Source organism: Abramis brama (genome assembly GCF_963993115.1).
Source record: "Abramis brama genome assembly, chromosome: 8".
NCBI lineage: Eukaryota > Metazoa > Chordata > Actinopteri > Cypriniformes > Leuciscidae > Abramis > Abramis brama.
In genome coordinates this window covers 13097275-13120464 of record NC_139970.1, presented here as the reverse complement: position 1 = coordinate 13120464, position 23190 = coordinate 13097275, and the positions used below count along the sequence as shown (strand labels likewise).

At 36.2% G+C, this 23190-nt stretch overlaps 1 protein-coding gene across 4 annotated transcripts in view; it reads right to left on the bottom strand.

The window, feature by feature from the left end:
- Positions 1-23190, bottom strand: part of fmnl2a (formin-like 2a) — an 87301-nt gene that overhangs the window by 55892 nt on the left and 8219 nt on the right. For all 4 annotated transcript variants that reach the window (XM_084123268.1, XM_084123270.1, XM_084123269.1 and 1 more), the window contains exon 2: positions 271-354. In XM_084123268.1, the coding sequence (XP_083979394.1) occupies positions 271-354 (84 nt within the window). The remainder of the gene's footprint in view (positions 1-270; positions 355-23190) is intronic.

Below are 23190 nucleotides of genomic sequence, written 5' to 3'. Positions count from 1 at the left end.
TGACTGGGACCCGTGGAATTCCATGGAATTGTTTCCATGGCAAACAATGTCACCAGAGTGTGGCACCAAGTTAAAGTTCACCGATAATTGAAAATTCTGTCATAATTTACTCATGTTGTTCCAAATCTGTATATACGTTTATTTTTCCTTCTGTGTGTACAAAAGAAGATATTTTGAAAAAATTGTCTGTTGTTTTAGACCCCAATGACTATTATTAGATTGACTAGGAGAATGGAGGAGGTAAGAGAAAGAAAGAATGTACTGTCTTACCTGATCACAAATGAGTTCCCATTTCTTCTCATTGTCGTACTGCCGAAGTAATCTTGCTTTGTCTGGAGGCAAGTTCATTGAGTTCTGCATAAAGACACAAAGAGGGACTAAAGTCAGTTGAAGTCCAGTAACTTCCACTGCTATCAGACAAACAAGACTGTTTATATATTTTTTCCTGGAAAAAAGAGACAAAAAATACTGATTAAGACATGATTTATAGCAATGCACATCTAACAGACACAACACTTAAAAAGTGAAGAGCGATTTTCACACAATGCGGTTTTAAAAATGGGCTGAAGTTATGTGAATATCTGTTTATCTGACCCTTACGAATACATTCACCCCATTCATAACAAACTCACTTCATGGCTCTGTGTCTTTGTTAGAAGAAAAAAAGACTGTGTAAAATGTGCTGGTTCAGCAGAAGAGGAGACACATGGGGCTATATCTCTGCGCCAGCATCTTCTTCCTCTACAGACAGTGAGAGATACTCAACTGAAAAAACAGTGCCATTACTGCAGAAAGAAAAAGTGATCAGTGGCTGGATTCATTAAAATCGTCTTAAGAAAAAAGAATCTTAATGATAAATTTGTCTATTAATCTTTTTTTAAGTATCAAGCCTCTGGATCGTTCAAATGTAAAGGCTGCGAGACATGTTAGTTTAACAACATTGGAAACTGGAATCCATTTAATGTGACATGGAGGAAAATAAAATAAATGAAGAAACTTCAATGGACAAGAGCTGGAGGTTATTTTCGTTTGAGGGAATTATTGCAATGAAGAGAGTTCTCCTTGGGAGGCTTGATAATTACAGTATGTCATGATGGAAAGTAGGAGATGTGCACGTAGGAAGTGGCACGGGTGTTTCAGCAGCGATTAGATTATATAAGTACAAAATTGTAGTAGATATATATATATATATGTTACATTTCTATAAATTGTTCATTTTTAAAGTATTACCATTGAGAATTTAAGACAAGCTGGAGGTTATCCTAACTTCAAAAAGTTGTTTATGATATTTCTTAGAACATTCTCAATTTTCAAGAATTTGAATTCAAGAATTTCCCTCTTAAGTTTTATTTTAAGAAAAACCATAAACAAATGCAAAATAGTTGTAACTTTTTTTTGTCAAGTTTAAAAATAAAATAGCAGTAAGAACCACAATAACAATAACAACAACAACAACAACAACAACAACAAAAAACCTGTGATTGTAACTGTGATTATACATTTTAAATGTTGGTTGTTACACAATGGTATATGCTTCTGAAGCCACAAGTCACAGTGATTCAGTATCATTTTGTTTTGTTAATATCATATCATTGAGTTTAATTACCAAATTCCTTGTGAAGAACTACACTACCCATTATCCTGAACAGATATAAACCAATAAGAGAGTTACCACAAATACATGAGAATAATGGTAACAGTGGCCACCCAATCCCATGACTGCTAATATACGTATTTGTACATGTTTGAATAATTATTAAAAAACTTTATATACTGCTTAAAGTCCCCCTGTGGTGAAAATCAAGCTTTTAATGTTGTTTATATGTCTATCTGGTGTTTTAAATATGCTTTAAGACAAACCATGTGCAAATTCATAAGTCAACACCATTGCTGAGTATTTTCTCCTTAAAACTGCAGTGAACTAGCCTGACGTCGTCATACTCAGATTCTAGTCAGAATATGAGTCTGATACTGCTCCATTGGGCTGTGATTATGGGGCATGTTTCAACCTAACCAGGAAAGAAAATGCCTCTACACTCAATTGGGTAGACCTACAACCAATCAGAGCAACGGAGTAAGTGACGTATGTTCTTCATTCATCTTTCCGATCGACAAATGCCTTGATCGCAGTTCTCTGTTCCTCTTTCAAAATTAATGCGCTGTTGATAATTTTCTATAACAGACGCAATGGCAGAATCTACACATCTCAATTCTCCAGCGGCAGTCATCTTTGCTGTAAACAAATTCAACCCAAGCGCTCTTTGGTGACGTGGATGATTACTTTACTGTTGATCATCTGTCCATCATCATATAAAGCCCGCCCTGACAATTTGATTGGTCCGAACAGCACTGGTTCGAGCATAGTTGCTCCACAACGAATCAAGTCCAGACCAAACATCCCAACCTCAAATGTTGTGGGCGGGGCTAAGTTCGACTGGCATCCAGGCAAGCAGTGAACCAAAACAGTCTCAAAAATGCGGATAGAAATCGCTGGTGTTTCTGACGTCACAAACTACCTTGTAACCAATCAGATCAACGTGTGATCGTCAACCAGTGGATCTCTGAGCTTGTGTGAGTGAGTGGAGGCGGGGCTAATTTGCATATTCATAGCACCGCGTATACTAAATGAGGCAAGGGTGTAGAGTTACATTCAAGTTATTTTAAGGCATGAAGAATTTTTTTTCAACAAAAAAACTTTTAAATATGTAATTTTGGTGATCAAAGACGAGTTTTAAGGGATACATTTATTGACTTTAAATACATAGTCAGTTGTATATAAAATGTAAAAAGAAAATGTAAACTAGCATTGCTGATTCAACCATGTCAATGAGGTGAGTAGTTCACTCAGTGTTCAAGTTGGCATGAAATGAAAGGTCACCCTATTTTATCACATCTACTTTCTAAATGCATGTTATTGATCTTTTTGTAAACAACATATGCAGGTACTTCTTCAATCATTTTAATCCGCTTAAACCCGCCTCTGCAAGCTCAAGTTTGTCTGCCTCCATTTTAGAGTGCAACACCCACATCTCAAAAATACAGATGGATAGAACCAAATCCCTGTTCTGCATTTTCTCTTTTTTGGTAATTCAGAATTGTTACACTTGGATATACAGCATAATTGGTTTCGTTGATGGTTTATTACTGTTTTTTTCTTTTCTTTTAATTTTTTTATCTCTGTTAAAATGAAAGGGGTATATAGTTCCAGAACCAAAGCCTTTTAAAAAGTAGATGGTGCCTATAATCATATCCAAGATCATCCAAAATCATTTTCACTACAACAGTTTTACTAATAAGCTGTTAGCTTTGTATTTTTCAATAGCAAATAACTTTGTGCTGGACTGCATTCCCTGTGTGGAGATGTTTATTCTCAAACATACGGACCATCTGCACATGTGTGTGCTCAGACTCCAAACATGTGCTGAGATCAGACCTCCACCTCTTACACAAGCGCTGTCCTTTACGTCTGCCCTACTTTCACACATCTGCTGCATGGAACTCCCCCAAAACACTGCAGTCACCAGATCCCCATCCGTACCCCACCCTTCAGAGCGAACTGTACACCACCCACCCGAACACAAACAGATGATTCCCTCTCCAGCTGTGTGCTGATAGGAAAACTAATCCAGCGCTGTTAAATTGTATCTTAATTTGGAAAAAACCTATGGTACAGGAGCCACACTATTTATCTGTGAGTATAGTCGTGCGCTGCTCTTGTTGTTTTTCTCTGTAGATTCCCAAAGCAGTGCTACTCACGCAGGAAGCCACTTTAGAGCGGACGGCTATGTTGTGTTTTCCAGCCTCAACACAGCAGTTGTTGGCCAGAGGGAAAACCCAACACTTAAAATGTGATCTATAGACAAAAAGGCAATCCGTCATAATGACTTTGAACATTTTTCTCAACAGAACTTCTTTAACTCTATCCCCACCAATGATCGAATTTTCCATAATTTATGCACAACGCTTCCCCGCCATTGACAGAGTTTTCAGGGAGTCCATGTTTTCACTGTTATACTGTAGGGGGCACTATTAAGCATAACAAACAACGTTCGCACAACTCTGAATAAACGTTCGCACACGTGATCTAAGTTAGCCGTTACGCTTTCTCCAATGGTAGAGCCAGGAAAGAGTACAGAATCTCCGAATCAAAACACAGGCGAAGAAGAAGCAGAAACAACAAGGAAGCTATAGAGGCATTGCTTATAAAATAACGCAATCCTCAAACAATGAACAGCATAAAAATCAAAACTGCCTAACGTTGCCGAATAAAATGTTGCCCCAGGACTAGGCCAGTGAAGATTTGGGGGTGTTGATGGAAGCAATCTATTCCATCTATGTTTAGATCATCGATCTGAATCCGATCATTGACAAAAACAAGATTTTCTCAGCTTTTTGTTCAAAATGTTACTTTATGAAACTTACCCACATTTAAGTGTAGATAAAAAAGAAATAAGAATGTGTAAAGCTAGAATAAAATGTATATATATATATATATATATATATATATATATATATATATATATATATATATATATATATATATATAGTATTCTGGGGGCTATTCTTTTTTTTTCTTTTTTTTTCTTTTTTTTTTTTAAACAGTCAAATGCTGGTGGTGGCTGGCAACTTTAAAAAAAAAACACTGGTGGGGAAAGAGCTAATATGAAGACATTCTCTGTTCTAAAATGTAAATTAAATTGCTTGGCAGCTCCAATGTAAGGCAACATCCTAACTGAAATAAAACCTCACAAATGACTGATTTGAAACACTCTTGTGCAGCAATTTCAAGCTTATGTTGACTGCCTTCTGTACTAGTACTAAAACAAGTTCAGTTTACTTAAAGAAACATTGGAAACCGATTGCACAAGTCTCCATAGCTTAAAATGGAAGATTAATTCCATGTTGAGAACAACAGTATTTAGTATGGTTGCAGTAACAAAATATAACAACGTTAATTAAATTGAATTAATACAGTAATCTTACTATTAAATGTGTAACATTAGTAAACATTCTAGAGTATATTAACTAAAATTGATATATTAAACGTGATGTTTCAAATTAGCATCTGGTTCTGCTTTTTTTGGGTGGTAAATAATGGAGCAAATACCAGTAAAATGACTAGTGCAAACCTTACTAAATCACCTTGCATGATTCAATTAAATACTCTTCTCCCATAAATGTTGTGCCTGAAAGGGAAACACCTACAAATGCATATGCAATAAGGTCAGCTGCAAAAATAACCGTCAACGCTTTTTCAGCGCTATTTTTTTCACTGTGTGTCTTTAGTAAATCCTGATAGTAGTGTTTTAACACCAAAAGAGGGTTTGCGCTGTCGCAAGCTGTTAGTAAATCTGGCCCTTAGTCTGAACCAAGCAAAAAGGAGCAAAAGCTTTTCTGATAACACAGTGGATGGAAACAGTTGCTAAGGGAGATTTGGTATTTTAAATATATACTTTTTGCAGGTTTTTTTGCAGATTTGCAGGTGCAGTTAAGATGTGCAATTAAGCACACTTATTTCTCACAAGGGAATACATGCAATGTTACTTTAGAAAATTTTAAGAAGTTGACACTGCCATAAAAGAGATTAAGTCTGTATCAGAAACAAAAGCTATCATTCTATTTTTAAACGGAAGAGATCTTCCCCTTATCTCCACCTGAACAGCAAAACAAAGTTTCTGGTTCTGTGCGTGTGGACTTGTTGATGAAATTTGTGTAATATGATATTGCCGTGACAACAGAGAAACCTAAATCTAATCTGCAAGACCAGATGTCTGACAAATGAAATAACAGACCGATATTTGATGGGCAAAGCCATATGCTGAACAAATAAATATGATCAGTCAAGCCAGTTCATGCCAAGTTCAAGATTTAGATACAAAACAACAAGCCCAACCCACGCAGGAGTAACACCTAGATCTATCTTTAATGTTTTAGAGACACAATGTAAGATTCTCTAGGATTTTGAGTCCAGACAGGCAAGATTATTTGTTATATTTGATATGGTTAATTATATTTCCAAATGTAGAAGCCTCTAAGGTCTGCAAATGGATAATTAGAGAAGTAGAGGCAGGCAGAGATAGTCTCAGACAGACCGCCCACAGTCCGCTCACTGACCGTCTGATGCATATTACACACTAAAACGAGAGCTGGGCTCAAAACACCTTTTACTGTTGTCTGTACAATCATTTGGATTAACTGGTGCACCATTACTAGTAGAATTAGAACTACTAATTTTGCACAATGGTCTATCATCTGAGTATCATTGATTTTATAATAATTTGCCCCTGAACATCACATAAAAATAAGGTTGGTTCTTATAGACAGTCTTGACCAGAATAAGGTCGCAATGTGGACCTGACTTTATTTGGTCATGCTGGATAAAATTGTATGTATGCATTGTTAGTTTGTCTTTTTAGATTGTTTTATGTGAAACGTTTGGTGCTGCCATATATATACATTTACCACCAAAGAATATGGCTCTAAGATGGAAAATCCACTCATTTCGAGAAAGAAGTTTCCAGGAACAACTGCTTGGTTAGGACACTGATGTCTTCTTCTATGGTCAGTTTGACCCTGACAGCAGAGTTCAGGCAGTACTTTGATCACCTGTGTTTGAATGGCTCCTCTGGGTTGATCTTAAACATCCTGACCGCTCGAAAAACCCAAATAAGCACCTACGCATCCACCCCGCCCTGACCCAAACACCACTAAACACAGCTCTCTCAAAACTGCCACAGCATGAGCATGGATAAAAGAGGGTGATATCATCATCATCATCACTTCATGGTTCTCTTAATGGTCTGCAAAACTTGCTCTGAAAGACTTGAGCTGAACGAAAAAAGTTCAAATGAATTAATGTACCATGCAACTGTAGACAATGTGTCATTTTGCTATGCAGTTTATACCATGGTAGATATCTGTGCAGCTATCAGTGGGCAGGACTGGCATAAAGAAATGCAAAAAGTTTTGAATTCGATTGAGTTTGAATCCTCCTTTTACCAAACTCTCTCTACTCCCTTTTCCTATAGTTGGTCATGGTTGCTGATCTACTACACCACAAATTGAGTATTAATACAAAATTCAGCTGATGTGTTTTTTTTTGTTGTTTTTTTTTTTACTTCGAAATTGAACTTTTCTTTATATAATAACAGTTTTACTGTTTTTAGCTTTTGTTTTGTACTCATGTTCCACAATGTGAAGCTGTCTGATGTATGCCTTGATTTGTCATGAATGATCATATCTTTTGGTTTGTACCCATCAGGTTACAAATATAGAGAAGACAATTAAATAAGATCAAGTACCTGTCATTAGTAAAGTATCTGACTTGCTAGAATGAACCACATGTGTTTTTTTTTTTCCTGAAGATGACTGACTCTCTAGCTTGTCATTATATGAGTCATAATAGGATAGACAAAAAGGATAAATAAGCCTTATAGCACAGCATGAAGTTTTCTAAATAAGAATTACTGCTAATCTTAATCCCAGTTTAGACCTGATCTCTGGTCTATTTGTAGTACACTAATGAATCACGATTTTACTGGTCCATGCACAAACATCGACCGTTATATCTCATAACAGGCTGATGTTAACACTGTCATAATCCATGCTTCATTGTTAAATCTCTATATGCGATTTATTTGTAAACTTAACTTTGGAAAGCCTGAATGCTACATTCAAATTATCAAAAAATGCAGAACTTAACTTTACTTCATCATTTCTGTTCAATGTCTTTTAATTGTCCAATAATTGACCACTAAATATGTTTGGCAACCACAAATTGTCTGTTTCACCATTTAACCTCATAAACAATGTTGTCTTTAAATGTGTGCTTTCTTTAAAATAAATGCCACTTCACTTGATATACTGTTATCTAAAGCCGTTGGACATGTCTGGGAAGGGAGTACTAATAAAAATCTGGTCTGGTAGTTCAAGCAGACATATATGTTTTCCAGTGTTAGTGTGTGTACCTGGTAAACCCTATGTTGTGAGGACCAAATGTCCCCGCAAGGATAGTAATCCAGTCATTTTTGTCCTTGTAGGGAAATTTTGTGGTCCCCATGAGGAAAACAACTTATAAATCATACTAAGCGATGTTTTTTTTGAAAATGTAAAAATGCAGAATGTTTTCTGTGATGGGTAGGGTTAGCGTTAGGGGATAGAATTTACAGTTTGTACAGTCTAAAATCATGTCAGAATAACCCCATAAAAAAAACAAAAAAACATGTGTGTGTGTGTGCACGTGTCATCTAAACCAGGGTTCACCAATCTCGGTCCTGGAGGGCCGCTGTCCTGCAGAGTTTAGCTCCAACCCCAATTAAACACACCTGAACCAGCTAATCAAGGTCTCACTAGGCATACTAGAAACTTTCAAACAGGTGTGTTGGAGCTGGTTGGAGCTAAACTCTGCAGGGACAGCGGCCCTCCAGGACCGAGATTGGTGAACCCTGATCTAAACAGTAGTTTAAATGTCCCTTTCTTGTATCAGATTCACAGTGGAATTGTCAACCATAAAGTGGATTTGAAGAGTTTCTTATCACAGCATTATAAAGAGGAAGAGAGCAGTTCTCTGAGGCAGACTCAAATATCTCTGCTCTTTCCTCTCAGTGAGGCATGTGATCACTCCTTCTCATATTTTCCTGTGTCTGGTGGCATCCAGACAGTCTCTTCCACTAGACCAAATACCCCATGAGTCTGGGCTGCAGACTAAAAGTGACAGAAAATATTTTTCTGACAGTAAGAAATAAATCTGTCTTCACAGTATAGCTTGCACTTATGCTGTATATTAATTAATAATAATAAATTAAATAAAAACATTTAAAAGCATACAAAAATGGGAAAAGCTATCCAAAAAGTTCCAATGTGTCTACAGGTTTATATCAGTCTAGCAAATACAACAACAACAAAAATCCATATATATAATCACATGCTAAAATATAATTAAGAATTAATGACTAAATGAGACAATTAAAAGTCCTTGATGTGGCAATCTGTCTGGATTATTAAAAAAAGCTCATTTGTAATGAGCTGTTTTGTCACACTGTTAAAAAAATCTGTAGAAATTACAGTATTATTGGCAGCTACTTGCCAGTAACTTACTGTAGATTTAAATTGATGTTATTTACTGGCAACAGTTTGTTCAAAGTTAAATGAACATTAAACATTAACAAGTCTTTATCTTTACAGAATAAAACTAAAATAACAGCCTCATGCAAAGCATTCTGGGAACCAAAATCTGAAGGAAAAAACAGAAAAAGGTTGATGAAGATTTCTGGTTCCCAGAATGCTTTGCATTAGGTTGTTATTTTATAGTTTTATTCTGTAAAGACAAAGACTTGTTAATGTTTAATGTTCATTTAACTTTGAGCAAACTGTTGCCAGTAAATAACATCGATTTAAATCTACAGTAAGTTACTGGCAAACAGCTGCAAAACTACAGCAAATTTTTTACAGTGCAGGGTTTTTTTTTTTGGGAGAAATATGTCAGCGCATCAAGAATTTATCGCAGAAAGTTGCTGTCTGGTACGAAAGAGCTTCAGCTCTTTACAGGCTTAAATAAATGATATCCCTACTTACAGATTAATGGCTGACAGCAAAGAACTGCTCATTCCTGCATAAACACTTGATTGTTTCTCATTGATGTTTTTGAATGTTTCAGTCTACACAAACTAGTCAACATGCTGTGTATCAGTAACATCTGTAGGAAGAGCTCAGTATCTGTCAGCAGGGAAGTCAGCGATTGAAAACAGGTGAGACCTCATAATATTGTAAATTCTCTTCCTCTTTGTCTTTCTGTCTGTCCCCTACCCAACGGCTCCTCGAGTCACAGGTTTAGCCAGGTGGCGAGTGTCATCCCCTAATTAGTGCAACATGTTTCCGTAATCCGGACGATTCTGTGAGGCTACGCAGGTGTCCTCCGTCTGCTAGCGGATTAGCAGTATAATCTCAGCCCCCCCACTGTCCACTGCACCCCAAACACAGACCACTGAAATCTAGCTTACAACTTACTCAATACTGCACTCTAGTTTTGGCAATTATTTCCAAGCATGCTTGTTTCATGACCTCATGATCACGTTGTATGAGAGGGGTGTACAGATATCCTCTTGAACATGGAAATTTAGCATTTTCATCACTATATGATGCCTACTGTATCATATTTGATACACAAAGGTCTCTAAGGACTCTAAGTTAATTGCTTAGTTTGGGAATAAAATCAAGGTGGGGTTTTCTTTCCTCCTTGAGTATGAGCTCATAAAAACCTAATGTATCAAATATGATACTAAAAAAAAAAAAAAAAAAACCTTGGGAACTTATTCCATAGCTGTTTCATTTAAAAAAATGTAGATTTCCTGACTATCGTTTAACAGAGGAGAACTGGCCCCCCAACTGAGCCTGGGTTCTCCCAAGGTTTTTTTCTCCATTCTGTCACCTGATGGAGTTTTGGTTCCTTGCCACTGTTGCCTTGGCTTTTGGCTTGCTTAGATGGGGACATTTAATATTCAACAATATTACTGATCTGCCTTACTTAGGGTGGACGATGATGCAATTTTCTTCTAGAAACAAACTTTGTTGTATTATTTTCATGTTATCAATGTGAAGCTGCTTTGACACAATCTGTATTGTAAAAAGCGCTATATAAATAAAGGTGACTTGACTTGACTATTTGATAAAAATATCTTAAAATGAATCGTTCACACAAACATTAAAATGATGTCATCATTTACACCCTTATGTCCTTCCAAACCTGAATGACTTTCTTTCTTCTGCGGAACACAAAATAATACAATTTGAAAAACACTGTGAACCAAACAAAATTGGAGCCCATTGACTTCCATTGTATGGACAAAAATCCCTAAGAAAGTTCTCAAATTATCTTCTTTTTTGTTCCACAAAAAAAAAAAAGAAAGTCACAAGGACGATCACAAGTCACAAGGACGATGACATCACTGTTTTCTCCAGAGCCGCTGTAAAGATAAATTAATAACTTTTTTACAACAGAAATGAACCATCACTGAACTTACTTAAGCTGGACTGTGACGCTATTTTCTTCTAGATCTGCTTTACAGCCAAAACTAACTTTGTTGTATTATTTTTCTGTTATCACTGTAAAGCTGCTTTGAAACAATCTGTATTGTAAAAAGCGCTATATAAATAAATGTGACTTGACAAGGTTTTACAACGACACGAGGGAAGAGAGTAAATGACAGAATTTTCATTTTAGGGTGAGCTATTCCTTCAACTTTTTTGAAGTTTAATCATATAATGAGTTAGTGGGAGTATATAGGTAAGAAATACTGGGAGTAATTCAGTAATAGCCATTGCAAATTAAAAAGTGAAAATGCTGAAAATTCTTCCTGAGAAAACTTGTAGTGGTTACTGCGTACAAATAATAAATAATCACATAAAACCTGTCAGCCCTTATTAATATGCATTTTGAGAATCTTGTGCTCAGTGTCTACTACCCTATAAGAAGATTACAGACGATTCATTTTAAAACAGAGGCCGATCTGTGATGGGTCATCAGAGTGTAATCCTTTAAATACTGTACAGTTAAGATGATTTATTCTCTTTTCCCTCCAAAACTAAACAACAATGTGGTAGTGAGCAGCCCATTTGTTTCTTTCCAGTTATTAAAGTTAAAGTTATTTTCTTTCCAGATTATTATTATCACACATCTCTCTGAAATATTTGATTCTGATTGGTCTTTCTACAGTCGAACTGTATAATTAACTTTTGTCACAGACAACCGGTTTCTTATGAATCTGTGCTAATTTGTATAGTATAGTAGTATACTGTATCACTAGCATCACTATAGTTCAGTGTTTTTTAACTGGTGGGTCGTGACACAAAAGTGTACAGTAACTCAGTGTTGTTTGCATTTTCCCTACGATGTGCTCAGAGCTGGACTACCAACACGTGGGAAATATGACTGTAACAATATTTAGTATAACAGTAATCATAATTAATCAAAACCAATTTGATTTGTTTATGACAGCTGATAGTAGTTTCTAATGATTTTTTGTTAGTTCGTTGTCATATAGGTGAAGATGAGTATGCACTTTTTGTTGTAATTTAATCAGTTAATCTTTGTCCAGCTGTTCCTGTTTAGTTCCCTGATTTTTCCTTGTGTATAAATACTTCATGTTTGGTTCAGTTTGATGTCAGTCATCACCTATATAGTCACATTGAAGTTATGTGTTATCTTTCTGAGTATTCGAGTTTCCTATTAAAGGACTATTTAGTTAGATCTCCTGTTTCAAGTCTCATTGAATTTTAAGACCATGACAGCAGGGTTATTTCTTAAACAAAAATGAAGCATCTCTGTTTGTCCATTTAAATGAGTGTGTTGTCTGTGTTTTATTGGTTGTTGTCTCCCCTCTTCCAACCATCTACACTCCCACTTTTCCAGAGCTTTACAAGCCCATTTCTTGAGTCTTTTTCAAATCTGATGTGTGAACGACCAGAGCTAAAACAGAAGTGTTTCATGACACTTACAAAAAATGTAACACAAAACAGGGCTTCAAACAAAAAGCCCAGACTACAACCAACTACGACTGGTGAAAAAAAAATACCCACAGCATAACAAAACTAGAATATAAATAAAACTAGCAAAAACAGGGAAGGTAAACAGAGAGGTTTTAAAGACTTGACTGACTGACTGACTGACTGACTATCGAACCAACAGGAACCAGAGCTCTGTCAAAAAACAAACCAGCAAAAGACAGAGCACACAAGGGTAATATATAAGGAAAGAAAATGAGGGTAACAAAGGAGAGCATGTGGGACAAATGAACTAATATAAGACAACAAGGGGGCAGGGCAAAGACATGAGACAGGAGAGCACAAACAAACATGACAGGAGCCATGTGCTCACACCCAACATGACAAAACAAGGGCACATGGCAAATCAACAACCAAAGCAATGTGCTCAAAAATAAAAACACAACACAACAAACTGACAAATGTGCATGGCGAAGGAATTAACAACACTTGATATGTGACCATATAACAAGGACATGGAACACGATTGGAATCAGAACCACCACACATTTTGCAGAAACCACTGTTGGCTTTGAGAGCCGGCATTTAAATTGGTTCACAGACAGTGTCTTGTTATTGTGATTCCTAAATCAATTCATGTTGCCTCATTTAAAAAGTCTGTGTCAACGCAAATTTTCTGTGCTGATTTGCATTATAAAGAGTAATCCGATCCCATAATGAGAGAGAGAGAGAGAGAGAGAGAGAGAGAGAGAGAGAGAGATCAAACTTTCAAGAAACATCTTTCTCTCACAAAAGCACATGGTTCTCTGACATATGTTTGCTCCAGACACGTTTCTCCAAACAGAGTAAATAGTCCTGAAACGGCCATGCATTAAAGGAGTAGTAACAAAAGAAAAGAGTAACAAAAGAAGATATTTTGAAGAATTTCGGTAACCAGACAGTTGATGGACCCCATTGACATTAATAGTAGGGGAAAAAAAATACTATGGAAGTCAATGGGGTCCATCAACTGTTCGGTTACCCATATTCTTCAAAATATCTTCTTTTGTGTTCAGCAGAAGAAAGAAATTTATACAAGTTTGAAACAACTTGAGGGTGAGTAAATGATGACAGAATTTTCATTTTTAAGTGAACTATTCCTTTAAATGTCCAGATTACAAGGCTGAAAGAAAGAAAGAAAGAAAGAAAGAAAGAAAGAAAGAAAGAAAGAAAGAAAGAAAGAAAGAAAGAAAGAAAGAAAGAAAGAAAGAAAGAAAGAATATAATGTGTAGAGGGTAAGGGCGCAGTGAGCTGTAGAAGGGTGGGTTGTAGTCGGTTATGAACATTTAGTCTCTTCTGTGTCACCACACTAATATGAAAAGCTAAAGCATCACAATTACTAACAGCAACCACACACATAAACACTACAAATCAACAAACTCTTCAACACAGCAACCAAAAACAAACTGATTTCAGTATAAACCACACATCATGTAACTACTTTACTATACTTTGCTTACTGACTAGTGCTTCTGGCCCTAGTTTAGTTCGGTATGTTAGTTTTCAGTTGGTGAGTATGTCACATGTCAACTATGTTTCAGCTGGCCAACCTACAGCATTCAACTCTTCTTTGTGTTTGCTGAAACAAATATCAGTCATGGCAATTTACCGGCCCTGCAGCTTGTGTGCATTGAAGAGGGTTTTACAAAAGATCCTCCACCTTTATTCTTTTAAACACACTCTGCCTAAACCGGCTGTGATGTTTTCAATGCTGTCACATGCTGTCCATATCACAGTGCTCTAAAGAGTTAAGATCTGACCGCCTCACACAGGGCTGACTCTGACAGAACCAAACAAGCTGCTAATACACACTCAGGACCCATTAACCCCGTCACATGACACTTCACAGCTAAACTATTACACATGCTATACAAAGCACAGGACGAGAGATAATGAGTGCCAGATCAAGATGGAGAGAAAGAAACAGATGAAATAATAGCAAAAACACTTAAAAATTACAATCTACTAGGCTATATAGGATTTAATTTGTTTACATCAGTAAAATGTAAAAATATGCTATTGTTCACTGTAAATTCATGTCTGTTCATAATATATTAACTAAGGATTATTTTTAATTGAAGTTAAAGTTAAAAAGTTTATATTTAGAAATGTATATAAGCTACACTAGTTCAAAAGTTTGGGGTTGATAAGATTTTTTATTTTTTTATTTAAATGTCTCTTATACTCACCAAGGCTTATACTCACTCACCTTTAATATGGTTTAAAATGTAATTTATTCCAGTGATGGCATCCTTCAGAAATCATTCTAATATGCTGATTAGCTACTCTTTTTTTTTTTTTTTTTTTTTTTTTTTTTCGGGATGCTTTGAATAGAAAGAACAGCATTTATATGAAATAAATTATAATTTTTACACTTTATAAAAGTCTTTATTGTCACTTTTGCATCCTTTTTGAATAAGGATAAGGATAAAAAAATATATAAATAAATAAGCTTTTCAAGAATAGTGTAGATTTATAAATGCTGTAAAAGTATAGTTAACTTTTGTTCATGATACCTGCAATGACTAATGTTAGAGAAACACTTGGACAGGGGAAAACAGGGATTTTGGGTTGGGTCCAAAAAGCTAAATGTCTGAGCATTACTGAAGATTAAGTACAAACAGTCGACACAGCAAGTTCACATACGTGCATTACAGTGAGTCCGTCACCAAAACGGATGAGCTCTCCCGCTGGGTCACAACACGGGGCAGAAAAACGGCCACGGGCTAAACTCACTTGAGCAAGACGACAGACGTTAGCAGATCACAAGAATAAAAGTGAAATGACTCTCTGCAGACATGGGTCATTACATCTTAAGAGTCTAGGAAGCCAAACCATTAAAGCAGATGAAGAAAAAAGAAAAAAACAGTAAAATCTTGTTCCAGTGAGAGGTGCATCAACTAGTCTCAGCCTTATGAGCATGGACTGTTCATGGACAGCCTGATCAATATTGTGGAAAAAATGACAAGAGCTGGCTGAAATCACTAGGTCCACACAGACTGACTGACTTTTTGGTCCACGGCCTGTTTTTCAGGTTCTAAAATTCTAGTTATTTGTAATAGGGCTGATATAGCAAAATAAAAACGAAATTGCAATTTGGCATTGCAAAGCCTACAATTTAGATAAATACTAGTGCTGTCAAATTGATTAATCGTGATAATCTTACATAAAAGCTTTTGTTTATATGTTTATACATACACACACACAGACACAGACATATATATATATGGGAAAACGTAACTATATTATGTATAGTATTGTATGAATTTTGTATGTCAATCGTACAAATCGTAGGATGATTAGACCATACCCGTCACTGGGGCATAAGCAGATCTTATGAAAACGTACAAATGAGATTGTACAAAATAGCCACCAATTCTCAAAACTTACAGTTGTAATCAAAATTATTCATCCCGCATTGCAAATCAGGTTTATTGGCAAAATTGACAGACTTTCAGCTGTTTGCAATGAACCAATCAAACAAAAGTAATTGAAATTGCTTAACACAACAAATGTTTCAAGTTCATTCCCCAAATTCAACTGAAAATGCAACTTCTGCAGTCTCAAAATTATTCAACCCCTTCATAGCAAGCATGTTTTCAGTTGAATTTGGGAAAAACACTTGAAACATGTGTTGTGTTGAGCTATTTCAATTACTTTTGTTTGATTTGTTAATTGCAAACAGCTGAAAGTCTGTAAATTTTGCCAATAAACCTGAATTATAAACCTAAATTTAACTGTATTACCTAAATCTCATGTAGGCTATAAAAGCAAACTACAGTGGGTTGCTTTACATGTCGGTCAGTCTCTTTCCTGGGAGGTTCTCGACCAGAATTACCTGCAATGCTGGCAATATGCAGATAGAAAAAAGAAACTGAGACTTGAACTTAAATAAACCTTGTTTCTTTCTGTTGAATCGTGACTTGTAAGCACAAGGACACCAAATATCTGGATACTGAAACAGCACAAAACAAAACCCTCCCTAAGATCAAATGACAGGAACTTGCATTTTTCAAGCTGTAACTATACAATCCAGTTATTCAACAATCATATTCTCTAGGGATGGCAACCACCAGTGGCCCCATGATACGATATTATCACAATTCCTAAGCAAGGATACCATATTATTGTGATACGCTGACTGAGTATTGCACTTTACTGTGGACATCCGGGAGAGAGATGTAGTAGTACTGATTATGAAATAAAGATTTCAAATTATCATATAATACATAATACTCACAATCCCAAACCAAAATTCACGCCCTGAAAAGATCAATACTTGCCGTCCATGTATCGATACAATATCCCCACACAAAATATTGTTTTACTATGCTGTATCCATTTTCTTTCTCTCTCTTTCTTTGATTAATTAAGTGCTCTGATGCTTTTGTACAGTCAGAATAACATCTGGATTCACAAACACATGGCTTGGCCAAAGAAAACACCCACACACACTTCCACACCATCTGTGCAGGGAGCTCAGGCCATGCTGGAGTTTCTCGCAGCTGTCCCCTTGGCCACCGCTGTGATCCTGAGAGCTCCCATGATGCACTGCAGGACAATGATGAGGGCAGAGAGCCCAGCATCCAGTCTGAGCAGTCACTGTTGGCTGATGAAGACGCCAGACCAGCCTGTGACATCATCTCTCCACGCTCAATACAGCCACACACACTGATGCTGCGGAGTGTGTGACACGACGCATGAGACAAAAGAGCTCAGCTAATCACTCTGAGTTAATCAGTACACAGACACTCGTCACATCTACTGATCGGGCATGTCTTTCAAGATTATAAAACGGCTATAAAACGAGGTGAATTGGACCCTTAGCTTTTATGAGGGGCTCTACGCTTGCTTCGGAGAGTGTGTTTTTATCAGGATCAACACTATGCTGTAATGCTGTCAGTGTGGCAGGTCTACAATTGTTTGGTTTGTTTTGTTTGGTTTTCCTCGGGCATATGCCGTGTCAGGGCCGTAATAGTACACTTAATGGAACTCAGTGGAAAAGAGATAAATGTTGATGTCTATTGTCTACATTTAGGGCAAAAGTCTTGTCACTTTGATCAAAGCAGCAACTAAATCATAAGTTCACACTTGAGTTCTCTTTAAAACAAACAAACTGAAATACCTTTTGAGGCGACAAAAAAGTTTCACTTTCATTTATATTGGAAACTGAACTTGCCATTAGTTGCCGTTAGTTGCCATTGAATCTCAGCCCAAGTTTATATATATATCTTTAATCGATTTTTATTTCAGTTTTAAACTTTTTAACTTTAGTTGTACATGTTTTAGTTTTTGTAATTTTAGTATCTCAACTTCAGCTTAGCAACTAACTTTATTCCCATTAGTAGCTAAGGAAACATATCTAATATTGTTTTCAAAGTTCAAGTTTATTTCAGATTAATTTCAATTAACAGTTTTTAATAGTTTTAGTTAATGACAACAACATATTTGAAAATAGTTTTAATATGAGTATGTATATGTATATGCTTCACAACAAAAGAGCTCAAAGACTTGTAGAAGCTAGCTAAAATTTGTTTTTATCTCACATTTGCTCATGTAAAACACTATTGTTTAGGTTTAGTGCAGGGTTTAGTGTAGGTGGTATGTTATTTTCAAACACTAGGGTTAGGGTTAGGGTTAGGCGAACCTCTCACCAAATATTTCATTTTCTGAACTGCTGTGATACGTACAACAACTAACTTAATAAAACTTTGGCTGATTCATGTTCATCTGTTTTGGATAAAACAGGATGCTCTTTTAATGTCTCTCACTGAACATTTCACTTTGAAAGTGTCATGAAACATGCAAGAAGCAGCTTAAAGGGACAGTTCACCCACCTGTCATTAATTACTCACCCTCATGTCATTCCAAACCCGTAGGATTTTCGTTCATCTTCGGAACACGAATTAAGATATTTTTGGTGAAATCCGAGAAAGGCCCCGAAAGGTAGTAAAGACATAGTTAAAATAGTCTCTGTGACTACAATGGTTCAACCTTAAAGCGACGAGAAGAGAAGAAATTGTTAAAAAAAAGTCATTGTTTTTGTCTTGTTTTTGCGCACAAAAAGTATTCTCGTCGCTTCATAACATTAAGGTTGAACCACTGTAGTCACATGGAATATTTTAACAATGTCTTTTCTTACCTTTCTGGGCCTTGAAAGTTGCAATGACGTTGCTGCCTATGGCTGGTTCAGAAACCTCTCGGATTTCATCAAAAATATCTTCATTTGTGTTCTGAAGATAAACGAAGGTCTTACGGGTTTGGATCGACATGAGGGTGAGTAATTAATAACAGAATTTTTTTTTTTGGTGAACTAACCCTTTAATATCGTTTTGCCACAGGCAAAATTTCCCAGCGTGCAAAATCAGCATCCCCAAAACAGCCATGCTAGCTTTAACTGATCGTATAGTCTTCATTCCTCTCTCCCCTCCAGCTAGAGTTTATATTCTCCCCCGCTACGGCTAATTAGCTCAGACAACAGCCTGGCACAAAGACCTTAAAGACCCTAAACGACCCGGTGGGACCATGGATGGATGGATGGATGGGCACACAGAAGAGAGGAGTGGAAGGTACTGTAGGCTCGTGCCAGGCTCTGCTCTGAGAGTGAATAAAGACTGTGTGTGTGTGTGTGTGTGTGTGTGTGTGTGTGTGTGTGTGTGTGTGTGTGTGTGTGTGTGTCTGTGTGCACAGAACCCACAGCTGTTTTCAAGCATCTGCTGAAGGGTGAGCAGCTATTGTTCATTTAGATTCATTAAGAGTCAGACGGAGAACAGGTCTGTGACCACAATACTGATCACACGCTCAACGCAGACAAACATGACTTTGCTTATACAGCAGAAAACACTATAAACATATTGAGTGATGGATTTATATATCTTACTGACCTGCAGAGAGAGTAAAAATATTTATTTTTTTATGAAAGTTTTAGTTTATACTAAAAATACACTACTCTTCAGAAGTTGTGGGTCAGTAAGGTGTTTTAATGTTTTTGAATGAAGTCTCTTATGCTCACCAAGACTACAATTATGTGATACAGTGAAACATATTATTACAATTTAAAATGATCAAAATTTTGTTTTCTATTTTAAAATGTAATTTGTTCATGTGATGGCAAAGCTGAATTTTCAGCATCATTACGTCAGTCTTCAGTGTCACATGATCCTCCAGAAATCATTATAATATGATGATTTGCTGCTCAAGATACATGTATTCTTATTATTATTATTATTACCAATATAACTGCTGCTTAATATTTTTTTTGTGTTTTTTTTTATTAAATAAAATATAATTAAATATTTAAATGTATATAACTCCCCTCAAGCTTTTAAACAAACGTGTATTTTATTAAGTATCCTAAAATGAGCTTCATGTGCAAGCGTCTAAATTAACTGGTACTATTCAAGTCAAAATATTAATGACTGAATCTACTATATTACGTATTTCTAAGAATCAGATGAGGTAGATTATTAATTAAGCTGCTAATAATTGTACAGTTTTGCTTGCTTTGTGCTGTTTAAAGGAAATGTTGCATCATGTGTTGACTCCCAGTTTTGACTGTTGCCTGTATACATATGAATGGTTAAATACACACTAAGAAGAAAAGATCAAATGCAATTCATACTCTAGATGTAAGACAAATCACAATTCTGTACCATAATAACGTCATCACTATCTGTCTGTTCAGTAAGTGGAAGATTTTCCAACTTTAATCTTAGATGGGATCTTTACACTGAATTAAATGGAGTTAAATTGGACTTAAAGCTTTAACAATCTCTAACCAGAATATCAATACAGTTCTGTTTTGCAAACACTGTAAATGTTGTTGTCTAAAGTACAACAGGCCCTGTTAAAAGACATATATTACACTAGTTTGACATAGTTATGAGATCACTATGATGTCACGCTAATGTAGCTGATTACATCTACTGTTTTCAACATATTGTCTGGCACCAGTGCTCACTCTTGACGTTCTACGTACATAAGTTCCCTGTCTCCATTGTTGCTTACCAGCATGTTTGACAAATAATGGCCTTACTCTTCCAATGAACAATTAGTAGACACATTTAATACACAATTGAGAATGTGAGTTGTCACAGAAACTATATGATTAAAGGTCAAATGTCCGATATAATGTTTATGAATTCTGTCCTCCAAACTAATATAATAGGATGAGATAAGACTTTTGGAAAGCTGTTGGATAGCAAGTAAACATAATAAAATTACAATGACCTACATTCAGCCAAGAGTCAGCAATGTACAGTACTGAAGGTAGATTTTAACTGAAAGGTTGAACTGTGTTCTCGGGACAAGGTTAGACAATGGTAAGATCAGTGTGTTTTATATGATATAACTGATTAATAAAAAAAATGTGTTGGTTAAAAAAAAAAAGGTTTATCTTTTGTATGTTACCTTAATTACTGTTTACAAGTTGAAAAACTACTAAATATCATGTAATGCATTATTGCACTGATATGTTGCAGAAAATGGCAAGGTGGAAATGTTCAAAAGCTTTTTTTAATGTCAAGACTTTAAGCTATGTGCTTCTACATCCTTAATTGTTACTCAAGCAAACATAGCGTTATTGTTTGAAAATCTTCTTACTTTCTTCATAACTCAACTAAAACTGTGAAGATTCTTTGTTCATTAGGATCATTCTCTCTATTTTTAACTGGAGCTAAATTCTCGGAGGGGATTCTTAAAGCCTGTATAGGGGGGAAATCGCCCCCTCTTTACAGGAAAAAACAGCCTCAGTGTTTAATTCACAGCATCTGGCTAACAAAAGCACACTGACTGATCCTTTAATACCGGGCTCAAGACTCGGCTCACTCTGTGTGGCCCGCACACCGCTCGAAAGAACGGCCTTCCCTTCTCTTCAGATGATTAAACATTAAGACAATCGAACTGAGAGATCAAGGATCCTTTTTGCATCAATCACAGTTGAAGGAGGCAACTGTATGAAAATCAGTACAACATGTACTCTGGAAAAGAACACAGTCACAAAATAGATCTCTTTTAATACCTCAAATGTTTCTCCTAGAGAGTAATGAGATTAATTTGAGAGCAAATTAAGAAAAAGAGCTGGGTAATCTCACATGAGTTTCTCAAGAGCTCTCAAAACTGTGCTCAGATTTTCTGTAGACTGTAGTCAAAAGTAAGAGCAAACTATAACAATATGAGCACAAACATTTCTCATTAAATAGTTTCAAGAGCAAATTATGTAAACTATGCTGTCTACATGTATTCTGAAGCTCTAACCTTTTAGGGAGTATCTGGTGTAGAACAGAGTCTATTTCTTATTGTTTAAATCTTGTTTTGTTTTTCTCCATGTGAAAGTCATTTTCTGAATTCTGGTGAGTACACTTGGTTTGAGGTACGGCTCATGTGATCGGTACAATTTGTAATCCATCCTAAATAGTATATGCCTGTTCACACCAAGGATGACAAATTTAACTGTACATAATCTATAAACCTAATAACACTAATCTATTTTTAATAAAAAATTGTAATTTAATAACCCATTCTAATTCTACGAGAATAGCAGAGTCACACCACAGCTTTAACTACAACAATGCAGAAGGAATTTCAGAAGAGAGGAAGTTAAGCTAGCATTGGATTAGCTTTGGAACATTGGACGGGCCTTGATGCCTTCCTACCTTGGAATGCACCTTTCAAAGGCAGCATTTTTAAGTTTTCTAACGCAGCCCCACGGTCATGCAAAGTTTAGCTCAAACACACCTGAACCAGCAAATCAAGGTCTTCATGACCACTTTGACCACAATCATTCTGATGTTTTTTTATTGACTCATTAAAAAATGAAGTGCCTTCAGGAAAGCATTCTTTGTTGCAAAGCATCCAGCCAAATGTCATTATGTGCATGTAATGATCCCACTAGTACTCACAGTGGTACTTATGTTGATGATGCAAACATACCATAGTTCTGACCTAAAAGTATAATATATGCAATTGAACCATGTGTAAAAATAGCCTTACTGTAAATCAACAACAAGTGTCTATTTTTATTTGTCCTTAGTAGCAACATCTGAGACAAAGTATGCTTAATATGAAATTTAACAAAAATAATACACAAATAAAATATAAGAAGTCTTATAAAGGGGGGGGTGATTTTATATTGTGGTGAAATACTGATGAGATGCTGTAAACTTCAGCCCACAAAAATGTTGGGAAATGCAAATGCAAATGTCTAAATAAAGTGAACCTAGTGCACACTGTTCTCAAATGCATGTTAAATGAAGTTTGTGAATCAAGCCACTATGAGAAGCTGAAAGCTTGAACACAGTTCTGCGCTTCACTCTGATACACGCGACGCAACAAACTATATACTTAATTCAATTAAATTTGATAATCACACTTTAGTCCGATTATTTGCGCAGCCCAATGATGGCCTCGTGGTCAGTGCACCGACATGTAGCGCTGCTGCGCTCGGGCGGCCTGAGTTCGAGTCCCGGCTCGTGAACCTTTCCTGACCCCGTCCCCCATCTCTCTCCCTCCTTGCTTCCTGTCAACTCTACACTGTCCTGTCACAATAAAAGGCAAAAATCACCCAAAAAAAAAAAAAAAAAAAAAAGAAACCTCCTGGGGTTTGTGAACCCTGGTCTGGCTAATAGTATTGTTAAAGGGACAATGTGTAGTTTT